Source organism: Mchenga conophoros, linkage group LG15, assembly GCF_057382185.1.
Source record: "Mchenga conophoros isolate Kocher_MC1m ecotype Shallow Benthic linkage group LG15, M_conophoros_male_GT1.1, whole genome shotgun sequence".
Lineage (NCBI taxonomy): Eukaryota > Metazoa > Chordata > Actinopteri > Cichliformes > Cichlidae > Mchenga > Mchenga conophoros.
The window spans coordinates 30,958,897-30,980,491 of NC_140540.1; the positions used below are offsets into that span (position 1 = coordinate 30,958,897).

Consider the following 21,595-nt stretch of genomic DNA (forward strand, 5'->3'; position numbering starts at 1 on the left):
ATAAATGCTGTGCTCTGATGTCATTGTAAGGGTCAAAATACAGTTCGCAGTAACTACTGTAGATCTTAGAAAAAAAATGTAGGCAAATCATTCAGCTGTAACTGCTTCCATCTTTTTTATGTTCTCACTTGAGAGTTCAGCTGCTTTCATCTGCAGCTTTCATGCTTCATGTAACAGTTGCCCTGTTTTCAGTACTTTTCCCTTAACCTCACAATGACCCTTGCAGACATTTCGTAACTGCAGCTTTTTGTGTTTTTGCTTGAACTCATGCATCGACTTCATCTTTTCATCGACACACGCATACATAAATTCACAAAAAATAAACTAGACCTATTTTGGCTTTTATATTGCCTTTTTCTTCTAAAGAATCTTAGCTTATTTATTATATGTTTGAACTGCCTTCTTGAGTCTGCTCCTCGTATGTTCTATGAAGTTTTATCCTGGGCAGTGGCTGAGTGATGTAAGGCTGGTCCTGCCCTGTAGCCACTCCATCCCAGTCTCATAACAGAATATGGAATAGTCGGAAAAAGGCTTTCTGTTTGTCTGGGAGGATCAATTTATAACTTGTCTATTTTGACAGAAAGTTTGTTTGATGTCAGAGAAAGTTGGAAGGTGTTACAATGGTAGCCAAGCCAAACCACGATCTTTTATTATTATTCTTACCTAACCGAGGAACTTGCCTAAGCCTAGTTGTCAGTGCCTAATTGTACACAAAGGGACATTTTTTATTAATAAAGAAGAAATAAGAGTTGCAATAAAGAAGCTCACGTGCTGTGTCTCACCTCACACTGGTCGCACAGCCGTCCAGTGACTCCCGGCTTGCAGTGACACACTCCTGTCCTGTCATCGCATGAAGAGGTGCCACATTTGTCACACTCGCACTCTAGAAAAGACATGGGATGTATGGAGTGATGAGAACACCAGAGGTCAAATTATGTCACGAGTATGGTGGAAAGGGTTATTTTTGGACTTGCAGGGCCTCTAAAGGCATACGATAATCCTTGATATGGAATTGAGACCATGTGTCTTTGCAACAGAGCAACTTCAAGGTTGTGTGGGGCTAAAAACTACACTTTTGTCACCTTTTGTCATCTCTTTTAAGCAGCTAAGGTTAAACTGAGTAAATAAGTTGTACAAAATAGTCCTCCTGTGAAGTACTCTATGGCGACTTCAGGACAGTGTGACACAATAGTGCAGGTCAGTGTGTGCAGTCTGCAATGAGCTGCTGGAATGCCTGACTACTGTCACTGAGTTTATGACAAGAATGTTGAACAGCCAGCCAGAACAACTGCATCAACAAACTTCATTAATCTCCCATCATTACATTACACACCCATCTATGCGACTGGCTTAAGATACACAAATTACATTGTTGGGGTATCGTGTGAGAACTGCCATAAAACATTGAGGAACAATGCTTTCATGCATCAAACATTAGCTATCCCATAGGAAATACCCCCCAAAGTATGGGTATTCACCCATTATCCCCACCTCTGCAGTCCTTGGCACTGATGGCATCGCCATAGAACCCTGGGGTGCACCTCTCACAGTTGGCACCGGCAGTGTTTCCCCAGCAGTGCTGGCAGTGGCCCGTCACATTGTGACACTCGTTGAAAATCAGGTTGGGGTCAGTGTTACCATTGCAGTCGCACCTCTTACAGGAACTACCAGTCGTCATTGGGCTGCCATAGTAACCGGGAGCACACCTGGATGGAAGAAACTGCAGATGACTGAGAGCCTCACTGTCTAACACAGTAAAGTAAAATCTACTTTTGGAAAATCTTTTTGACCTTTGTTACAAGACAAGCAAAGCTAATGATTGTTGTAGCTTTATGCCTAGATTGGACATTATTCAGTTTTAAATGTTAACACATAACTAAAAGCTCAGCACGATCTGATATCCTCGTGTTGGTGTTGTTCCCAGATCATCATACTAAATGTTGTTCCAGGATCAACATTGCAAGTGACCAATCAGAATGTTGTGACGTCATACTTTTGCAACTTCGGGAAAAACCGGCGTAAAACAAAAAACTGTACTTAAGCTGCGAGAAACCGCCTCTGTCCGCCGATCAACGGATCCTGACCCTAACCCTAACACTAACAGTAACCCTTTAATAAACAGTAAGCAGAATTGATATTGTCCTTGCAACATTGGAATTTCATAAATGCACGAATGGCTTGGTGCGCAAAGGAATAACGTCACAACAATGTGATTGGTCACTTGCAATGTTGAACCTGGAACAACATTTTCATGATGGTCTGGGAACAACACCAACACGAGGATATCAGATCATCCAAAAGCTCATGACTTTCTTCCTCGTTGTTTAAAAAAAACAAAACAAACAAAGCTAAGGCTGCTCTCATGAACCAGTTAGAAGTGATCCGTAAGCTTTAGCAAATTACTAGCAAAATCTATTCATCTTGGGTGTGAGCATAAGTCCTATGCATATAAATGACAGTGTATGTGATGTTGCACTTTACAGAGATCTCATGTTTTCATAAATGTTGTGGTGTTTAAAAGTTTTGTACTATATATGGCAGTTGGAGTTAGATGCTGTATAGATATTGTGGCCATTCCAATATTAAGTAAGTAAGATAAAATAAGTGTGAATGTTGTGAACCTAAATATATTTTATGTGTTTCATTGACATGAAACTCTGCTCAGTCTGTAACGTGTACCTTTTTATTGAATGCGCAGGTAATGCAGTTATGTTATAATTGATTTACATAATTTACTGATTGCTTGTTCAAGGCCTTCTCAGCACAGACCTCTCACAGTAATTTCCAGAGTAGCCCTCTTGGCACTTGCACCGTGGAGTGGCACCTCCTTTGTCACAGTGCACTGCAAAGCTGGGCGGACACACAGAAGAAAATATTTTTGAGATGTCTGTCAGTCTTGTGGCAACACAAGCAACAGCAGAGCAGCTTACTTATTGGATGGGATGGGGAGGGGGCAGGCACATGGTTGGCAGGTGTGGCGTCCACCCAGGCCAGGAGTCAGAATGTAGCCATCTTCACACATTTCACAGAAATCACCCATGCTGTGGTATTTGCAGTTCTGCGAGAGGAAATATTATGTTTACGACAACATTTGTGTACCCAGGCACCTTACTGAGTGAAAGGCAGTCAACTTACTATACAGATGCCAGTGATGTCTTCACAGTAGTCAGCATGCCCCTTGCAGTTACATGGCAGGCATTCGCTTTGCTCACTGAGGAAAAATCCCCTGCCACACACCTGCAGTGGGAACAGAAATGTCAGTTTTCTGTAAAGTAAAAATTTGTAGAAAACTCTAGTTGGGTTAAGTAGACACACTAACTGCAGGTAAGAGCTGAGGAACTCTCAAAGTTAAGTTGATTGGTTGTTTAAACTTGTGTTTAAACAACATCCTCAGGCCATGAAAAGTGGAATAACAATGCTAAAACTGTGGTTCCTTTACTGGAAGTTTAAGACTTTGACTGGTGGATCTTGGCAAAGGCAAATGTGGCTGGGAGCTGCCCTTTAGGCTTGTCCTTGAGTCACTGTACTTGGAGCATTTATAATGGAATTATCTGACAAACAGTTTGTGGTACAGCAGCTACAGGAAGTTTGTGCTTCAGTTTTGATGAATAAAATTTGAATATATATATATAGTCGCCTCCAGCTCCAAAAAAACAAACGAAAATATAACATGACAGAAAATAAAATACTAACATTGAAGCCAAGTGTAAAAACAGTGTGTGAAACATCAGCAGTTAAGTCCATCTGTTAGTCTATTGTCAGGGTAAAGCAAAACTTAATACAAGTGAATCTGCCACATAACTAAGTTTTATACCGGGACTCAGTTATATGGTAAACTGATGTATATGTCATGTGCCACGTGCAATATTCATTCATTAAATGCAAAATGTTGACTGATAGTAGTGATAGAGGGAGAATGTTCGGGTGCATTTTCTTCAGGGACTGAGCTCTGACCTTAGCATTTAGCGTTGGGGCTAGGACTGATGTCATCGCTAATGATGACTGCACAAAGCTGTTTAGGGTTAGAGTTAAGTTTACAAATAGACCACAATAAGAGACTTGATTTGAAATGTAACATCTCTCAGTTTCTTAAACTATGCTGCTTTAGCATGTGGCTAAAATGCAGCTTAACTTTAATCACCAAGAAGCTGCTTGATGTTCAGTTCCATTAAAATATTATAGAACCAAATACAGATAAATATCACTAACATATCCTGTGCTATCTATCAACATATAAGAATGCTATTGACCCAGGGTTCTCAGTCATGGCTCTCACTTTCTGGGCATTTGAATCGATGGTTGATAATTTAGCAGTTTCAACACACAACACGATAAAAGTACAGCATCCTGACATTTTACAGAACATCAGTCCAAACACTACATCCTGTCTGATGTTTGTTCACCAGACTTTCTGACGACAATGTGATGCAAGAGTTCAGAGGCGTCACGCACACGCTCGGCCCTCTGACTATCTTTGATTTTCTGAAGCAGCACCATTCAGTGAGGTGTACAGTAGCACTTTGTTTGCAGTAGTCTGCAAGACCACCATAGTTTGATCTCCTTGTTCCACTCACTCTGCTGGACATTGATGCTTTGCATTCAGAATAACCAGACGATGGAACATTCCAAAGACATACAGTAGTGTATACCCACATGTGATTCATACTCTCCTTTGATTTATTCACAGATGGGCTGCGACACAAAGACGTTATTATGTTGCAAGCTGATGTGAAACATCCTGCAAACAGGAGCTCTTATTATTCTTGCTGATCCATTTCCTGTAGGCTTCCCTGAGTCTACAGGAAAAGCATCCACAGAGACATCTATTATTATCACGTAAACACTTATGTGTAAACCTTCCATGTATACACATACTCCTATTAAATGTGGCAATGGGATCAGTGCTCAAAGGAAAAAAAAAATAGCCCCAAATGTTAGTTTAAGCTATTAGAACTAATGAGCCTAAAGTTTATGGGAAAACCACAAAGATCCCAATTATCTATCATTTGTAAAAGCACATTAAAGTCTTCTGAAATAGTTCAGACCTATTAACTGTGTGACAGTCTGTGATGGGTCAAACAGCTGCAGTTCATATACACAGGGGAATAGAGGAAGGGGGCTGAGGGCCGAAGAGCAGATGGTATACTGCTAGGACTTGGACATCTTTAGACTTGAATGTTAGGGACTATGTCTTTTTACAAGAGAGCCTAAACAGAAGAACAAACAGTTACATTATACATTATGTTTATCTGGCCATAAACAGAAAGACAGAAGAGAAATGCAAATCACATTCATACTTAAAACAGATTTCTTACAGTTGATATGAATACAAATCATCAATATCAAGTGATTTTTGTCAGTTCAATTTCTTCGCCATGATAATCTGACATTTCCCCAAGAAGTACAAAACAGTGGTAACCAGATAGCTTAGGTCAGCATAAAGACTGAAGTAGATTAAACTGATAACCAAACTTCCCTCTCCGCACAACCTCATGCAGCTTGTCTGGGGAAATGCTGAAGCACACCCAGGGTAGCTGATAGACGTGATCTCTCCAGCATGCCATGGGTCTGCTCTTCCTTTTGGTAGGACATGCCTGGAATACCTCACTCAGGAGGCATCCTAATCTGATGCCTGAACCACCTCATCTGACTCTTGTCAGTCTATCTTGAGAATCACCAAACTCAGCCAATTTCTAAGGCAGAGACCAGCCAAGCTTCAGAGAAAGCTAATTTCTATTGTGTCTGCAACCTTATTCTTCCAGTCACTACCCAAAGCTTGTGACCATAGGTTATGGTGGGGAAGTAAATCAACCGGTAAATCGACAGCTTTGCTTTTACAGCTCAGCTCTCTTTTCACCATTACTGACTTGTGCAGCATCTGCATCACTGCTGACATGGCCAAATCTCCCCTTGTTCCTGAATAAGACTGCAAGGCACTCTTTGAATAGCCACTTCTCCCTGACCAGGGTGGGCCCTCCACCGTTTTCCGTCCTGCTGCTTCACACTCAGCACCACCTGATGAAGCTAATAGAAGAACATCATCTGCATAAAGCCAAGATGAAGCCACTGAGGGATGAAACGTTTCTCCCTTTAAAAAACGCTACGTCCAGATGAACAAAATAAACTTTTTGGGATTTCTGCCACTTGGTTAAGTGTAGAAATTCGGACCATAACAATTACGAACAGAATTGGTGACAAACAGTTTAGATCAATCTTACAACTTTACTCTCAGCAAAATATTTGGGTGTATTTTAGGTGAATATTGCTTTTGACTACAGTTTCAACATACTTTGATTTGTAAGAAAGCTTATGTTGCTCAAACAAACTTAAAAAGAAATCTATAGCCTCTCAGCCACTTCTTTAAAAAAAAAAAAAAAAATGAAAGAGGGTAAATGAGCCACATTTAAAACAAGCATAATTTCAGAAACTACATCTTTCAAATAAAGTCTGCGGCCTCACAGTGTTTGTGTTATTAGATTTCCCTTTGATTATGCCAAATAGAAATAGATTTGATAGCCTTGATAGAAACTTAAACCTGAAAAAAACACCCCTTAAACCTGAAAGCATTAATAACATTCACAAACATCTGAAGCTCTCTGCCAGCTGTGAGCACGCTTAGTAATGTGAACAATCTCTGTGGCCCTCCTACACTGGGAGGGCAGGACAAAGCTTACATTCAGCATATTATATAACCTCGATTTGTTTTTTAACTGAAGATAACTTTTCCAATGATTCACTCTCTCTGACATTTAGGTATTTATCAGTATCTGTGTGTTGACCTAGGCTCTGAGGATGGACCATAAGGCAGGTATCACACGCAAAAAACAATTTATGGCTCCACAGATTAGCTCACCTAAAATCAACACCCTGTCCCATAATATAGGTTGAAATTTGTACAGCCATGTGTGTACACGGAGCTCTTATTGTGGATGTGTTGCTTATAATATATGTACTTCTGCCTGCTTTTTGAGATTTTCCTAGCACAAGGGCACTATAAGTGGATTAAATGTTAATGCTTGAGGGTTGAATGTCATTTCCGCTTTGCCTCCCAAATGGAGTTATCTGCTGTACTTAGACTGACCTTGAAGGGATGGTCAGACGGTGGATTTAGTCATTGTAACTCTTCTGAACATCCGGATATACCCTGGGTCATGAGAATCTCATCCCGACTATAAGTGACTTTGCTCATACAGATCTCATATTTATTATCACAATGTTAAGTTATAGTTAATAAATATCCCTATTTGCTTAAAGTGCTAGATTTATCTCTAACTATAAATTTATATTATGTTAAGAATGTGTTGCAAGCACTACCAAGGCACCACAAAAACTTAATTTTTGCAGTGATTTGCAGTATTATACAATAGTCTTGAACCACCCACCGATCACTTTTTTATACTTGTGATGTTTTAAAACATGCATATATTTTTTGGAATTACAGTACAGAATGTAAAAACAGCGTTTGTCCAATTCCAACGAGCTTGAAAATCAGTATTTGGTATAATCAGCTTTTTTCTTAAATAAAGTCTGAACCCTCTTTGACAGGTTTCCTTGTAATTTCTTTTACCAGTCTTTTCTGATTTCATAATTCCATCAATTTTGACAAGTCTTCCAACACCACTGGCTGAAATACAGCCCCAAACTATGATAGGGCCTTGAACGTGTTTTAAAGATGGCTGAAGACACACATCTTTTGCACATACTGATGATGATATGAGCATAAAATTTTACATTTGGATTCACCACTAGATAAAACCTGTCACTGCCTTTTCTCACTGGCATATTTAAGCCTTTTTCTCCCTGTTTCTATTCCTGAAGAATGACTTCACGACAAGTACTCTTTCACTGAGACCATCTCTGATGAGACTCCAGCAAAGTCCAGTTTCCTCTCTACTGTCCTGTGTCAGACCTTTGCTATATTTTTTTTCTGTTGTTTAGACAAGAAAAGCAAAGCTCAGCAAGGTCCGTAAACACTGCCCTTAACCATAACCACTTTCGAGGTCTAGTAGCTGCACAAGACAATGCAGTCATTGTACTTATATCAGGCACTGGGTCATCATAAACAGAACAGCCTATAATGAAGATACATAAATGGTCCGTCAAAGATTTGAGTACTTGTGGGTTCGGAGCAAACTTTGATTTCGGGATCTAATAGCAAGTTATTCTTTGAACACTGAAGGAAAGAAACACATCTTTGACTGCTTTGCTAGAAGACCAGCTGTTGTCTGCACTCACAAACAAACACCGGCCTGAGTCGTATTATAACATAAAGAAGAAGAAAGAAGACCAGTGTTGTGCCGTATGATCATGCCAGGGTTTTTATATTATGTGAAAATGCACATGCAACAACCTCAGACTTTCACATTATCACATTATTTATCTCCATGCATCTTTCCCCACGGTCTAAGTTTATTATGATCGTAAATTCAATACTTTTAAGTTAAGCGTGTGAGCTTACAAGTATTAAAGCTATTGCCAATGGAACTGTAGAGTGTGTGCCAGTAGTCATTAATGGCTTCCATGCCCTTACTGCATATTGTGCCCCCTCCCCGTGCTGTTGCTCAACATTTTGTAGCTGCTTTCCATTAGAGAACTGTCAGGGAGGGGCAGGAGGAGCAGGCTGTGCCTGAATCACATACAGTAACTCAAAGCCTATCAGAGTTGTTGTCTTGGGGTACCTCTGATGGTATAAACACACATGCGAACCCACTGCAAGACCACTGTGAAGTTTCTGTATCCTCAGAGAGCTTTGCAAAGAACCCAAACTCCCAAGACATCATTTCCAGCTTCCCAAAAGCCTGTGTACTCAATCATAACTCATAGAAAGTCAGAAACTGATAACACTCACAGTATACAAGCCAAAAAGAAGGAAAACCAAATGTGTCTTACTTTGAGAACTGACTGCTGTTGTTCCCCAGAAGTTATTCTTGCAATCGATAAGAAGATGCAGAGAAAGCAGAAGGGCAGAGATTTTGCTGCCATATTTGTATTTGCCCACTGATCCTCCGTTTAAGTCTCAATCAGTGTCCACTGGCTGTAGGGAAGTCCCTGGGCAGCTCCTTATGATCGGCTGCACCCTCTGGCTTCGCTTTTCCACAGCTTGCGATGTCCAGATCCACCACTGCCCCTTATCCCGGCCCTAGCTGAGTCCTGTAAAACAAACTTGTGTTGACTGCTTCCCTTCCTCTCTCTCTCCCTCTCCCTCTCTCTCTCTCTCTCTCTCTCTCTCTCTGCCCCGATTCCTCTCCCCTAGTGGACCTGCCTCTCCCCTGAGCCTGTGCCTAAATCACATACAGATGGGAAGACTGGAAACCGAGACAAACAGTGAGAGAGACAGAACAGCAGAGGGAGCGGGAAATGAGCCACAGAGGGTTTGTGTCTGCTGAGCACGCTAGGCCATCCAAACTGTTCAACCCCCAACTCAACTGTCAGAGTCAGACTGAGTGTTAAACCCTTGTCTCCATTTGCAGGACTTTGGCACCCTTTTCACCTTCAACACGGGATCCCTCCTTCTGTTGTTTCCCCCTCCCCTTCCCCTTCCCCTCTGGTCAGCCAGGGTGGGCAGAGGGTCTAAAGCTTCAACACTCACTCTGCGCTCAGCAGGCCGAAAAGAAAAAGCTGCTCTGATTTTCTGGCCCATCTTCTCTTCACAGTCCCAGACATGAGCCTTCTCTATGTTTTGCAAGGTTCGATCATCAAAAGCTGCAAAGTTTGCAGACACAGTGTGAGTCTGTTAACAGGAAGAGACTTAGCATGACACTTCCAGCACAAAGAAGGCATTGTCAGAGTCTGAGGAAGGTATTTTTAGATTCAGATTCAAACCGATGGGTAGGTATAACTCATGACTCTGCGAGTCACACTGGTCCCAAGACAGACTTTTTTTTTTAACACCACAAAGATCGTGTTGTAGGCAGTTCCAAATATGTCCCATTATGCACCATGTCTCAAGTAACCAATAAACACTAGTTATGTTTGGCAGTGATGCATTAAAACAACAGCATTAAGAGGCTTGTTAGGCCAGGCTAGGTTTACCCCTTTGAACAGAAAATTGACATAAAATCGGAATTCTTTTCACTCCTACAGTATTTTAAGTATTACAGTTATTTCACATGATCCATATCCAGTCTGTCTTTGTCTTGTCTCTGTGTTCTGTCTTCAGCGTCTCTCCTTAGTGTCTGTGTGCTTTCCCTGTCTTGTCTAGATGATACATTTGTAGTCCTGGTCCATGTGTTGTTTCCTTCCTGTTCCCACATTCATCCCTCTGTGTGTTTTCCCTTTATTTTGACATTCCCTTGTCTCCCATGCGTCATGTTCCATCAGTTAGATTATCCATATTCCCTGGATGTGTCATCTGCTCTGATTACCTCTTGTGTATATGTTGACTGAGTCTTTTGCTATTCTTTGTCATGTTGTCATGTCTTCCCTCTCGCTGTGTGGTCTAGTTCTTAGTTCTAGTCATGCCTTGGTTTTGTGTTGCATTGTTGCATCTTGTTCTAGGGTTGTGTAGTTCAGCAATAAAGCTGAAGTTCTGAATCACTTTTTTTTTGCCTAGCATTGTGTTACCTGCCTGAAAAAGCAGTGATGCCATATCAGAGTTAATTGCTGCCTTAAGAATAAATGTGTACTTAAGTGAGGACTTTCTGAATGCAATTTCAGCCTTCATAAAACTTCTATGAAAAGTAAATAGCCTTGAACTGCACTAACAACCAGGAGGCTGAAGTTAATGTTACTTCATCCACATTCTGTTTATTTCACCAGCTCACTAAGAGGGTGGAGGCTCTCTCTCCATGTTTGGTCGGCTTCACATTGGTATTCTCAGCACAGCCACAGTATAAACACCAACGATCACTCATGGGCCAGGGTCATAGGCAGTGATAGGGGAGGTTTTCACAGCAGCAGCACTGCATTCTTAACTTCTCCACAAAGCAACGAGGTTGTCCCTTTGGGTGGTCTTCTCTGCCAACCTATTCAGCTAAGGCTATTCATGTAATCAAAGGCCACTGCTGGGTCTGGCAGCCAAGGGATACAGTGTGCGTGGCACAGTGTATAACACAGAGTAACACCGCTCTCTGAGCCAAAACCAACAGGGAGAAATCCATCTGCACTGCTTTGACTTAATATAATCGGTAAAGCTTTGCCACAACCACAGGGAGTTACTGACAGCAAACACATGTATTTCTGATGTCTGTCCTGCAGTACAGCAATTCTAATAATTACAAATGAGATCTTGTGAACTATTTTGGCTGTACATAAAACCATTGCAAATGGTTTACAAACAAACCCTTATGTTTGAGCAGTTTGAGCATTCATCACAATTTCTCTAACTGACTTCCTGCAAAGTTACATTTGAGTAACTTCTTTCCCCTCCCAAAAAAGAAAGACAAAGAATGAATTATTAATTCGCAGTGACTCTGAAAGCAGCCTGCTACATGCTTCTCCACACTGCTTTTAGTTTCAGACACCTAAGAGGCCAAAAAGTCCAAGGGGTCAGACCTGCGCCTCCTGCCTGTGGTGTTTCCTTACTCTCTGAACACAGAGAAAACTGTAACCTCTATCAGAGCAAAGACCTCCGATCTCAGTTGTAATACAAAAACACACCATGCTTAACAGAGTGTTGAAGACTCAGTATGATCCTGTGAATAAGATGGTGGGAGCGCTGCAGTTACACTGGAGTGAAAAACCTGTTACTGATTTTCACTGGGTAAGTACTTTGACTTCTACCCACTGATTAGGTTTAGGTACTAAAACTAATTGACTACAGGGAGTGCAGAATTATTAGGCAAATGAGTATTTTGTCCACATCATCCTCTTCATGCATGTTGTCTTACTCCAAGCTGTATAGGCTCGAAAGCCTACTACCAATTAAGCATATTAGGTGATGTGCATCTCTGTAATGAGAAGGGGTGTGGTCTAATGACATCAACACCCTATATCAGGTGTGCATAATTATTAGGCAACGTTCTTTCCTTTGGCAAAATGGGTCAAAAGAAGGACTTGACAGGCTCAGAAAAGTCAAAAATAGTGAGATATCTTGCAGAGGGATGCAGCAGTCTCAAAATTGCAAAGCTTCTGAAGCGTGATCATCGACCAATCAAGCGTTTCATTCAAAATAGTCAACAGGGTTGCAAAATAACTGCCCATGAACTGAGAAAAGTCAAGCGTGCAGCTGCCAAGATGCCACTTGCCACCAGTTTGGCCATATTTCAGAGTTGCAACATCACTGGAGTGCCCAAAAGCACAAGGTGTGCAATACTCAGAGACATGGCCAAGGTAAGAAAGGCTGAAAGACGACCACCACTGAACAAGACACACAAGCTGAAACGTCAAGACTGGGCCAAGAAATATCTCAAGACTGATTTTTCCAAGGTTTTATGGACTGATGAAATGAGAGTGAGTCTTGATGGGCCAGATGGATGGGCCCGTGGCTGGATTGGTAAAGGGCAGAGAGCTCCAGTCCGACTCAGACGCCAGCAAGGTGGAGGTGGAGTACTGGTTTGGGCTGGTATCATCAAAGATGAGCTTGTGGGGCCTTTTCGGGTTGAGGATGGAGTCAAGCTCAACTCCCAGTCCTACTGCCAGTTTCTGGAAGACACCTTCTTCAAGCAGTGGTACAGGAAGAAGTCTGCATCCTTCAAGAAAAACATGATTTTCATGCAGGACAATGCTCCATCACACGCGTGCAAGTACTCCACAGCGTGGCTGGCAAGAAAGGGTATAAAAGAAGAAAAACTAATGACATGGCCTCCTTGTTCACCTGATCTGAACCCCATTGAGAACCTGTGGTCCATCATCAAATGTGAGATTTACAAGGAGGGAAAACAGTACACCTCTCTGAACAGTGTCTGGGAGGCTGTGGTTGCTGCTGCACGCAATGTTGATGATGAACAGATCAAAACACTGACAGAATCCATGGATGGCAGGCTTTTGAGTGTCCTTGCAAAGAAAGGTGGCTATATTGGTCGCTGATTTGTTTTTGTTTTGTTTTTGAATGTCAGAAATGTATATTTGTGAATGTGGAGATGTTATATTGGTTTCACTGGTAAAAATAAATAATTGAAATGGGTATATATTTGTTTTTTGTTAAGTTGCCTAATAATTATGCACAGTTATAGTCACCTGCACACACAGATATCCCCCTAAAATAGCTAAAACTAAAAACAAACTAAAAGCTACTTCCAAAAACATTCAGCTTTGATATTAATGAGTATTTTGGTTTCGTTGAGAACATGGTTGTTGTTCAATAATAAAATTATTCCTCAAAAATACAACTTGCCTAATAATTCTGCACTCCCTTTATGTTTAGGCAAGACTGTGTAACAGCAACTCTAGACATTCAAAAATCATGTGCTGGGAGGGACAGCTCCATTTTACTAAGGTCATGACCAGGCATGTCGCACACCTCTGCCAGCTGACCCCTCGAGTGTAACTGAGAAGCACTGGTGGCTTTGACAAAAGTACATTATTTTACACACCAGGAATTCAAACGGTGTGAGAAAGACTCAGTGTTGTGAGCATTTTGCTGAATTGATTCAACTAAACTGGAATTATGCTTGAATGATGTAACTGCTGATAGCAGAAAAAGGATGAAGTCTGAAGTGCACATGGCTAACTCTGCACAGATTCAAAACTGACTGGATTGATCATCACAGTGCAAACGACCCAAAAATACTCCAGAAGCAAATCAAGAGTTTCTCAAAGAAGATCTTCTTTAATGGCCAAGTTGGTCACCTGCGTTCACCCCAATCTTGTCTTTATTAAATACAAAATACATGCAAACAGACCAACCAGCTAGGACTAACTGCATTTGGCTGCAGTAAAGGCCTGGCAGTGCATCTCAAGAGTTCAAGACTTCAGGCAGTCATTGGGGTTTTCATCCAAGTATTAAAAACAATCCTTGTATTTAAAATTATGTTATGTTATGTTTTTCCCAGGTAATTTTGAGTATCTGAAAATGGGCTTCTATGCATGTGTGAAATCTGAATCAAAGCTGCAAGTTTGTACAAAAAGCAACATGGCGGTATACAGAGGAAAACCTATAGGTTACGTTCACACTGCAGGCGAAAGCGCATCAAATCCGATTTTTTTGACCCTGCGACCCATATCCGATCATGGTATGACAGTGTGAACGGCACAAATCCGATATTTTCAAATCCGATCTGGGTCACTTTCGTATGTGGTACTGAATCCGATACATTTTAGAAAGCGACTGCTGTTTGAACGGTCATGTCGCATTAAATCCGTCTTTTATATCACTGACACAAGACAGACGCCAATTATCAGCACCGGAGAAGCGCCCGAGAAGACATTGGGACGCTTCCTGGCCATCCCGTGTAGATGTTAGTGAAACTGTTGGGAAGAAACGTTGGAGAAGCGTGAACATTTTATTTGTACTGTATAATCTGCCAATCTGAAAGAAATCTGCAAATCCTTTAAAGCACCGCTCCTCTAAAACAGCAATAAGGATAATTATTAGGTTATTTACATTATTATGTAAATAACAAAATAACTTAAAGCAAAAATTGGGAAACGTAAAGTCCGAAGTCTTTACATTAAGGGCCATCAGTCAAACAATATTGTTTGCTCTGGGTCTAAACAGAGCGCGTTATGTGTGACATCTTCTTTTGCGCATGCGGGCCGCTTTGAGCGTTCACTAGAGCGCGTTTGCTGTCACATTTTATTTGTAGTGTGAACAAGCAGACAAAAAAATCGGATTTGATCAAAAAAATCGGAATTGAGCATTAAGACCTGCAGTGTGAACGTAGCCATAGATGTGTCTCCGCCCAACGAATTTTCTACCTAATTGTACTTAATATTACTGTCCTTGATCAAACTGGACACATTTCAATGGAAGCACAACTACACTCAACAAAAATATAAACGCAACACTTTTGTTACTGCTCCCATTCCCCATGGGATGGACGTAGAGACCTAAAATTCATTCCAGATACACAATATAACCATCCCATCCAACAACCTCGCACAGCCATTGAAGTGGAGTGGACCAACATTCCACAGGCCACAATTGACAATCTGATAGACTCCATGCGACGATGTGTTGCACTGCATGAGGCAAATGGTGGTCACACCAGATACTGACCGGTTCTGGGTCCCCAGACCCCCAATAGCGCAAAAAACTGCACATTCCAGGGTGACCTTTTGTTGTGGGCAGTCTGAGGTACACCTGTGCACTACTCATGATGTCAGATCAGCATCCTGATGTGGCACACCTGTGAGGTGGGATGGATTATCTCAATATAGCAGATGTGCCCACTACCACACATTTGGACTGATTTGTGACCACTGTTTGGGAGGGATGGTTATATTGTGTATCTGGAATGAATTTTAGGTCTCTACGTCCATCCCATGGGGAATGGGAGCAGTAACAAAGGTGTTGCGTTTATATTTTTGTTGAGTGTACAACCAATGACTGAAATCTTTAGTTACGTATTTGTCAGTGCCAAACAGCCTGACATGATTCCCTTGAACACTCAGTTGGAACACAACCACAGATGTTAATTTCTCTGAAATTCTGGACCTAGGTGTTGATATACTATGATAAAGAATACTCCTGTGGGATCCTGCAGTCAAGGTCTAGCTTGCAGACTGCTTTCATGACTTTCCTGTGTGTGAGTTGCCTCTTCAGGGAAGTGTATCTTAGTTTTGGCAGAGAGCGTTGATTAGAAACAGATGGAAGGAGGAGGGGGTGTGAGAGAGTGATTTCCAAAATGTAGAGCAGAGGTCTGACTTAATGGGAAAACTGAATGATTTAATCTTCACTCATGTAAAACTGAAACTACCCGACAGATAAGATTGCTGCAAACCACATGTGAAAATACTGGCAGTGCCATAGTGATTTGCTGAGTGAAGCTCAGGCCAGTATAATATATTATCTTAACTCTTAGTTAAATCTTAACTCTTAGCATGTAAAATGCCACTGCAAGTTAAAAGATACCTAAACCAGAACCACAGGTGCCTCCACTATCCCGAAGACGCTTTTGTGAAGTGGAAAACTGTGGACTCACCAATCCAAATTAGAAATTCTTTTTGGAAATCATGAATGTAATATTAGTGCTTGTTATCCTTTAAAATCTTTTATCCATGACTGAACAAAAGTCTTTATTTTATACAAATACACTTGGGCAACTAATTAAGTACATAATTTGACATAATTTTGAACACAATTATTTTGTATTTATGTGGAAATGGTACATGTGAAGCATTCATTTTACTGTTTAGTAAATTTATTTAAATGTTAGTTTTATGATCAGAAGGGTTTTTCTTTTGTTTACAAAAAAATCAGAAAAATTGTACATCTATTAAAATAGTTATATATTTAAACAATTATAATCTGTTGCTCTAATGTACATAACAGTCATAAAGTTACAATATCTATATATATATTTAGAATCCCTATTTACCACTTCCTATATGCTTATATGTTGTCAGTACTAACAATGGCAGTAGGAAACATAGTATCAAAAAGCTCTACATGAAATTAGGATATATGTTAAAAATAAAATGTGTCATATTTTGAATATTTATACAGTAGAGTCTTTACCTTATAATATAAAGTGCCTTGAGGCAACTGTTATTGTGATTCGGTGCTATATAAAAATACAATTGAACTGAATTTAACTGAATATAGCTTTCTGTCAATTTTCAACTGATAAATCATTAAGTTAACCTTGGAGACCTTAGTGGATGTAAGTAAATTTCTAACATGTCCGCACTCTCCACCCCTATGAAGTTTTATGAGAATTCATTCAAAACTTTTCAAGTCTTTAAGCAACTGGCCAAACTCCGCCTTTGGTCCCAAAAGTCAAAGTCAAACGAATACTGCGGCATCACCGAGAGTTACAAACTGTCTAAATTCTTTCATCTTTAATAAAATGATCAGTGTGGCTGCTCTACACGTGTAACAATAAAGTTTAACATGCAGGCATCCATGAAAACAGAATTTATGAAGTTTAACAGAGTTACACAGCTATGGTTAGCATAATATAAAAACAGTGAAGCTAGAGGATGAACACTAACTTTTTTCCACTCAATAAAAGTTAATGTGAGGGTTCCCAAAAGTTAGGGACAAATGCAATCGCATGGCACAATGCTGTAAATGGACCAAACTTCAGTCAAGAGAACAACTAAGATCATCCATCCACAATTTGAGGTTAGTCATCAATATACTGCTACACGTGGTGGGCTGTAGTTACATCTTAAGGTTTTAAAAACCGAGCTTTAAAATGAATAGTGATAATAAAAACCGAGACAGGGGCTTGTTCAGATTAAATAGAACAAGATACAAAACATGTTAAAAACACAACAGCCTTAATAAACTCAGAGTAGTTTAGACCCAGAAGCAGGAATCATACATCCTCACTTAACAATGCACACATCCAAACACCACCAAACACACAACCTGATGAGATGGCAAAGGACATTATCATCAGACTACCAGAAGTACTGTTTCTTTGAGCCATTACATTTTAATCATTTTAACTGACAAATTAATTATTAAAGCTATGAAAACTATAGTTGTTTGTTTTAACCACAAATCTGATCTTTTTTTAAACACAGGACTTTTAAAGAAGAGTTTTAAGCCCCTTAGTTTCAAGCCCAAAGATGCTCAGGTCTACTTATTCTAAAAACAGCCACCTGGTCAAATAAACTCAGATAAATAAAACGTGTAAAACACAGCAGGGAAATAAAAGTTTGAATTGCACAGGGCCACATTTCCTGCCCCAAGTGGAGGAGTTCAAGTATCTCGGGGTCTTGCTCGCGAGTGATGGGAGAAGGGAGCCGGAGATCGACAGACGGATTGGGGCTGCAGCTGCAGTAATGCGGACGCTGCACCGGTCCGTCGTGGTGAAGAGGGAGCTGAGTGTAAAAGCGAAGCTCTCAATTTACTGGTCGATCTACATCCCTACCCTCACCTATGGCCACGAGCTGTGGGTAGTGACCGAAAGAACGAGATCGCGGATACAAGCGGCAGAAATGAGCTTCCTCCGAAGGGTGGCTGGCCTCTCCCTTAGAGATAGGGTGAGAAGTTCGGCCATCCGGGAGGGGCTCAGAGTAGAGCAGCTGCTGCTCCACATCGAAAGGAGCCAGCTGAGGTGGTTCGGGCATCTGACAAGGATGCCCCCTGGGCGCCTCCTGGGTGAGGTGTTCCAGGCATGTCCCACCGGGAGGAGGCCCCGGGGCAGACCCAGGACACGCTGGAGAGATTATATCTCTCGGCTGGCCTGGGAACGCCTTGGTATTCCCCCGGATAAGCTGGAGGAGGTGGCTGGGGAGAGGGAGGTCTGGGCCTCTTTGCTTAGGCTGCTGCCCCCGCGACCCGGCCTCGGATAAAGCGGATGAAGATGGATGGATGGATGGAAGGGCCACATTTCATTATTTTCTTTAAAAACTGTGCGTCCAGCTAACAATCAGGTGACTTTGAAATTTGTACTGAAAATTTTTTTACTGCTCAACAAATTGACAATTGATTTGCTCTTTAATATTTTTCTAATGACCTGTGCATACTGATTTTTCCATCACATAGTAGAATGTGTTTGGCTTACTCTATATGCATTCAGACAAGACTGGCCAAAAAACCCATTCACAGCTGGTTCCACTAACCTCTTTATCTTAACCTCTCTGACCCCACACATCAAAGAGCTGCAGACTCCACTTCAGTCTATCTACGTACTGTCCACTGCTCTGCTGCTGTGAACACAACACAGTCTCTGAGTGGGTCCAGCATCACACATTGCCCTAAAAGACAAACCAATCTCCACCTAAGACAGACCGAGCTCTCCATCAACCTGTCTGCCACTGCACAAACTCAAATTGACTTCATTTTATTTCCACCTTCCTGCTCCGTATCTGCACCACAAACTTAATCCATCTCTCCCGTCATGGAAAACCAGGCCTGCAGAAATTCTGGGTCACCAAATTCATTTTTATCTAAATGGTTTCACACACTGACCAGATGCTGTCAGTGTCTAGTCTGGCAGGAGTAACAAATTGCTTTTCATTTATCTTTAGAAGGGAGCCTCACAGTGAGTCCAGCCGGCCGCTCGATCTGCCAAGTGAAAACACCTGCAGTCTGAGCTGAGTCTCTCTGACATCTTCATTACTGTTTGACACAGTCAGACTTCACTTAAGCTGATTTTAGTTGTCTGAAATGCGTGTAAGAGTTATAACCAAGAATACAGTAAGCCCAATAACAATACTAAATAATACACTATATGTTTTAACATTCATAAATAACAGACCCAAGGCTTGTTGGTTGTTCTCTTTGTACCTCTGCTCTGGATATGGTCAAGTAAAAAAGAAAGTGGCCGATGTTGTAAAGAAGACTTATTCGATCAGTCAAGCATTCAAGTGTTATGCATGTTTGCACAGCCTGCTTTGAGGTGCCTTAGACTTTCATTTCATTCATTCATTCATTTCATTTATTTGTTCATTTTCAGGCACAACAAATACCTTAACATAGCACAGAGATGTTGACTCTCAGCTGATTCTCACCTGACTAACATCTCTCACCTTCAGTCAAATCACATGAGCATCACCAAATCAATACATTAATTACAATAACTAAACCTTTAGTGCCGGGGTCACCAACATTTTACAAACTGAGAGCAACTTTAAGGGTACTGAGTAATAAGGTGGGCTCCTATTTTGATACAAACTTCCTGAATTAAATCCTTCCTGAATTTATGTCTTACCTTTACCTTGGAACTTATGTTTTCCGTTGCTTTCCATAATACAGTGGGGCAAAAAAGTATTTAGTCAGCCACCGATTGTGCAAGTTCCCCCACTTAAAATGATGACAGAGGTCAGTAATGTGCACCAGAGGTACACTTCAACCGTGAGAGACAGAATGTGAAAAAAAAAATCCATGAATTCACATGGTAGGATTTGTAAAGAATTTATTCGTAAATTAGGGTGGAAAATAAGTATTTGGTCACCTCAAACAAGGAAAATCTCTGGCTCTCACAGACCTGTAACGTCTTCTGTAAGAAGCTTTTCTGTCCCCCACTCGTTACCTGTATGAATGGCACCTGTTTGAACTCATCATCTGTATAAAAGACACCTGTCCACAGCCTCAAACAGTCAGACTCCAAACTCCGCCATGGCCAAGACCAAAGAGCTTTCGAAGGACACCAGGAAAAGTATTGTAGACCTGCACCAGACTGGGAAGAGTGAATCTACAACAGGCAAGCAGCTTGGTGTGAAAAAAATCAACTGTGGGAGCAATCATCAGAAAATGGAAGACATACAAGACCACTGATAATCTCCCACGATCTGGGGCTCCACGCAAGATCTCATCCCGTGGGGTCACAATGATCATGAGAACGGTGAGCAAAGATCCCAGAACCACACGGGGGGGACCTGGTGAATGACCTGCAGAGAGCTGGGACCAAAGTAACAAAGGTCACCATCAGTAACACACTACAACGGCAGGGAATCAAATCCCGCAGTGCCAGACGTGTTCCGCTGCTGAAGCCAGTGCATGTCCAGGCCCGTCTGAAGTTTGCCAGAGAGCACATGGATGATACAGCAGAGGATTGGGAGAATGTCATGTGGTCAGATGAAACCAAAGTAGAACTTTTTGGTATAAACTCAACTCGTCGTGTTTGGAGGAAGAAGAATACTGAGTTGCATCCCAAGAACACCATACCTACTGTGAAGCATGGGGGTGGAAACATCATGCTATGGGGCTGTTTTTCTGCCAAGGGGACAGGACGACTGATCCGTGTTAAGGACAGAATGAATGGGGCCATGTATCGTGAGATTTTGAGCCAGAACCTCCTTCCATCAGTGAGAACTTTGAAGATGAAACGAGGCTGGGTCTTCCAACATGACAATGATCCAAAACACACCGCCCGGGCAACAAAGGAGTGGCTCCGTAAGAAGCATTTGAAAGTCCTGGAGTGGCCTAGCCAGTCTCCAGACCTCAACCTCATAGAAAATCTGTGGCGGGAGTTGAAAGTCCGTGTTGCTCGGCGACAGCCCCAAAACATCACTGCTCTCGAGAAGATCTGCATGGAGGAATGGGCCAAAATACCAGCTACTGTGTGTGCAAACCTGGTAAAGACCTATAGTAAACGTTTGACCTCTGTTATTGCCAACAAAGGTTATGTTACAAAGTATTGAGTTGTATTTTTGTTATTGACCAAATACTTATTTTCCACCCTGATTTACGAATAAATTCTTTACAAATCCTACCATGTGGATTCATGGATTTTTTTTTCACATTCTGTCTCTCACAGTTGAAGTGTACCTCTGGTGCAAATTACTGACCTCTGTCATCATTTTAGGTGGGGGAACTTGCACAATCGGTGGCTGACTAAATACTTTTTTGCCCCACTGTATATACAGTATACTCATGAATTAATGTAAGAATTGTCAGGTGGGGAAGCCCTGCGATCAGATGTAGGAGTATAGCATGGGGAAAACACTTAGAAAAAAGGCACATAATTCCTGTATTCATTGGTGTTTGTGGATTTAATCAATCAATCAATCAATCAATCAAGGCTTTATTCGCCACGTGCAGGGTGCCCTGCAGTGAAATAATACCCCCCCGACCTTACACACACAACACAGACAT

At 41.4% G+C, this 21,595-nt stretch overlaps 1 protein-coding gene across 1 annotated transcript in view; it reads right to left on the bottom strand.

Annotated features, from left to right (window-relative positions):
- Nucleotides 1-9,240, bottom strand: part of lama4 (laminin, alpha 4) — a 32,897-nt gene extending 23,657 nt beyond the window's left edge. Inside the window, exons 1-6 of the mRNA XM_085246977.1 lie at nucleotides 8,890-9,240; nucleotides 3,136-3,237; nucleotides 2,931-3,058; nucleotides 2,770-2,850; nucleotides 1,492-1,706; nucleotides 783-883 (exon numbers count right to left, since the gene is read on the bottom strand). Coding sequence (XP_085103103.1) covers nucleotides 783-883; nucleotides 1,492-1,706; nucleotides 2,770-2,850; nucleotides 2,931-3,058; nucleotides 3,136-3,237; nucleotides 8,890-8,982 — 720 coding nt within the window. The 5' untranslated portion in view covers nucleotides 8,983-9,240. The remainder of the gene's footprint in view (nucleotides 1-782; nucleotides 884-1,491; nucleotides 1,707-2,769; nucleotides 2,851-2,930; nucleotides 3,059-3,135; nucleotides 3,238-8,889) is intronic.
- Nucleotides 9,241-21,595: the final 12,355 nt, after the last annotated feature.